Raw genomic sequence first — 3,650 nt, forward strand, 5'->3', positions numbered from 1 at the left:
TTGTGCATAGATTCCCCCTGGGGGTCTCGGGACAGTGAAAGCCTTGGTGTGAGGGTCCGGCCTCGGGTGAACACAGGGGGCGTCCCCGGACCTGCCAGGGCTCGAGCTGAGGACTCTGAAGGAGGACAGAGGGGACGCCATTGATCCCCGCCCCTGCCATCAGCCCTGGGCAGTCCCGGGACGGAATGAGCACTCGGCAAGGAGATTTGACTTCCGCCTCCAGGTCTCAGAGACACTGGGGACCTGGTGTAAGGGACGGGGCCTAAAGAGGGCGGAGGGAAGAAACCCAGGACCTGCCGGGAGTCGAGGTGAGAAACCTGAGGGAGGAATGAGTGGACCCTGGACCCCAGAAGAGAGGGGGCCCTGGGGAGGCGATAGGGTGGGATGACCCCATGCAGCACTTCCTGACATCCGGGTCTCAGAGACCCTGGCGAGGGGTTAAAAGGGGCGGGGTCTCAGAGAGGCTGGGGAGGGGGTATAAGGGGCGGGGTCTCAGGCGGGCACAGGAGAGAATCCCAGGTCCTGCGTGGAGTCAAGGTGAGGGCCCTGAGGGAGGACTGAGTGCAGCCTGGACCCCAGAACAGAGCTGGCCCTGGGAGGCCATAGGGTGGGATGAGCACAGCAGCACATCCTGACATCCGGGCCTCAGAGAAGCTGGGGACCTGGGATAAGGGGCGGGGTCTCATGAGGGCAGAGGGTAAAATGTCAGGTCCCTGGTGGACTAAGGTTAGAGCCCTTAGGCAGGACTGAGGGGACCCTGAGAGAGGACAAAAAGGACCCACCAGATCCCCGCCCTGGCAGGTGGCCGTGGGAGGCCCCAGAGCGGGATGAGCACAGTAGGCCTGTCCTGACGTCCTGACTTCCGGGTCTCTGAGAGACTGGCGCCCTGGTAGAAGGAGCAGGGACTCACACTGGCAGACGGGACAATCCCAGGTCCTGCCCAGAGTCCAGCCTGCACGCGAGGAAGCAAGGATTGAGGACGTTAGATCCCAACACAGGGAGGGATTCTTTGCCCTTCCACGGGGGCCTTGGAGGCGCCAGAGCACGGTCAGCAGATGAGATGTTTCCTGACTTCTGTCTCAGGGTCCTCGGGAGGTCAGGTGTTTGGTGTGAGGGGTGAGGCTTCAGGTCCGCAGAGGGTGGACTCCCAGGACCCCGAGGGCGGACTGAGCAGGCCCCCAGCCCTGGTACAGGGGCCTCCACAGAAACCTGCCCCTGTGGTCAGTGCTGGGAGCCTAGACAGGACGTAACGAGGGGGTGAGGACCCAGGATGTCCCCATCCTAGGACCCTCGGGAGGCCCTGGACAGGTGCGGCCACATGTGGGTCCCCCTCGCTGCTTTCTGTTCAGGCTCTGGGTCTTGTTCTGAGTTTCCCCTCAGGCCCGCGCAGGGGAGAGTCCAGGCCCTTAAGGGGAACGGTGAGCACTACGAGCCAGCCCCGAGGAGACCACCCACCCCAGAACTCAGAACTGGGGGGATCTCACAGAGTCCGGCCCATCCCTCCTACCAGCACCGAGGGGCAAAGGGCTGTGCCACAGTCTACACAAGAGGTGCGCCCTCCATTCCTCTTACAGGGGCTCCAGGAACCGGGAGGTGAAGGCCCAAGTCTGAGGACCGTGTCCTCAGGCCACAGAGCAGAGGAGGCGCAGGCAGTGCCAGGAGTCAAGGGAAGGTGCGTGCCCTGAGTGTGTACCCAGGGGCTCCCCCTCCCAGAACAGAGGGGACCCCACAACCCCCGAGTCACCCCACCGTCCTGTTCAGCCCCAGAACTTGGGGCCGTGCTGGCTGCACCCTGAGGAGCCCCCTCACTTCCTTCTTCAGGTTGGCAGGGGACAGGCCGCCCAGGAGGAGCGCCCCTGTGAGGCCCGAGGGCACCCCTGAAGACGAGACCTGTAAGTGACTCTTGTCAGAGCTGCCCGGGGTGCCTTTCTCCGCCGAGGCCGCTCACACGCCCTCTCTCCCCCAGGTCCGTGGTTCCTACCTGTCATCCCTGCCCACACTCCAGTCGGCTTCCTGACACCGGTCATCATGCCTCATGTTCCGAAGCGACGGCGCTACATGCTTGATGAAGACCATGAGACCCAAAGTGTTCCCATGGCTGTGCAAGAGGATGATGCCTCATCCTCCTCCACCTGCTCCTTCTCTTCTCTATCCTCCTTCTCCCTCTTTTCCTTTTGCTGTGATATGATCCCGAGCTCCCCAGAGCAGGCTTATTCTCTTCCTGAGATCCTGAGTCCTTCAGAGAGCCCTTCAAGTGCCTCCCCCTCCCCGTCCCCCACTGCTGTTGTCTCTACTCCATTGAGCCAATCCGACGATGGCTCCAACAGCGAAAATGAGGAGGGTCCGAGCACCTCGCAGGCCCTGCCAGGTGCTGAGTCCTTTCCAAGAAATTCGATTAATGGCAAGGTGGGTGATCTGGTGGAGTTTCTGCTCCTCAAGTATCGCAGCAAGGAGATGACCACAGAGGCAGAAATGCTGAATAACGTCATCAAAGATTACAAGGACCACTTCCCTGTGATCTTCAGTGAAGCCTCGCAGTGCATGCAGCTGGTCTTTGGTATTGATGTGAAGGAAGTGGACCCCAGCGACCATTCCTATGTCCTGGTCACCACTCTGGGCCTCACCTATGATGGGATGCTGAGCGATGGGCAGAGTATGCCCAAGACCGGCCTTCTGATATTTATCCTGAGTATGATCTTTATGAATGACGACAGTGTCCCTGAGGAGAAGGTGTGGGAATCGCTGAATGTGATGGGGATGTATGCCGGGAGGGAGCACTTTATCTATGGGGAGCCCAGGGAGCTCCTCACCAAAGTGTGGGTACAGGAGGGCTATGTGGAGTACCGACAGGTGCCTAACAGCGATCCTGCATGCTATGAATTTCTTTGGGGTCCCCGGGCCCACAGGGAGACCAGCAAGATGAGTTTCCTGGAGTTTTTGGCCAAGATCAATGGAAGTGACCCTAGGTCCTTCCCTCTGTGGTATGAAGAGGCTTTGAGAGATCAGGAAGAGAGAGCCCAGTCTAGAATTGCCACCACAGATAATACTACTTCCATGGCCAGTGCAAGTTCTAGTGCCATGTCCAACAGCTTCTTCTGCCCTGACTGAAGTCTAAGGCAGATTCTTCACTTTATGTTTTAAGAGGGCAGTCAATGATCTAAGTAGTAGAGGGCCAGACTTGGGATGAGGGAATCATAGTGAATAACATCTTTCTGTTTCTGTTCCATTGGGTGACTTAGAACTTATAGAACTTTATCTTCTTTTATTTTTGGTATTTTTAAATGTTGCTTAACTAGAAAGTCTGCTAGCCTCAGAATCTAAGTTTATGAATGACATTGGTCACACATTTATTGTTTCTTGTCCAGTTTAGGAGAAAGAGTTTTGCTATTTTGTAAAACGAATTGGGAAACTTTCCATTTTATTTGTAGTCTGTAACAAGATAAGATGACATTAGAATAGGAATTTCCTTGGAAATGTGAAAAAGCTTAGTAAAATAGAGAAAACAATTAAGTGGTTTATTTTTTAATTCTCATCATTTTTAGTCTAGTCTGTAAAATTAAGATATGTACTTGGATTTTCTTAGCTTATTCAAAAATGTAGAAGAAATTAAATAGTAATAAATGAAATCTCTGCTCACTGGCTCATTTATT

At 55.6% G+C, this 3,650-nt stretch overlaps 1 protein-coding gene across 1 annotated transcript; it reads left to right on the forward strand.

The window, feature by feature from the left end:
* Positions 1 to 2,028: 2,028 nt before the first annotated feature.
* LOC132482055 (melanoma-associated antigen 10-like) lies at positions 2,029 to 3,108 on the forward strand. The gene has a single exon (XM_060087076.1). The coding sequence runs from the start codon at positions 2,029 to 2,031 to the stop codon at positions 3,106 to 3,108; it is 1,080 nt and encodes a 359-aa protein (XP_059943059.1).
* Positions 3,109 to 3,650: the final 542 nt, after the last annotated feature.

Source organism: Mesoplodon densirostris, chromosome X, assembly GCF_025265405.1.
Source record: "Mesoplodon densirostris isolate mMesDen1 chromosome X, mMesDen1 primary haplotype, whole genome shotgun sequence".
Lineage (NCBI taxonomy): Eukaryota > Metazoa > Chordata > Mammalia > Artiodactyla > Ziphiidae > Mesoplodon > Mesoplodon densirostris.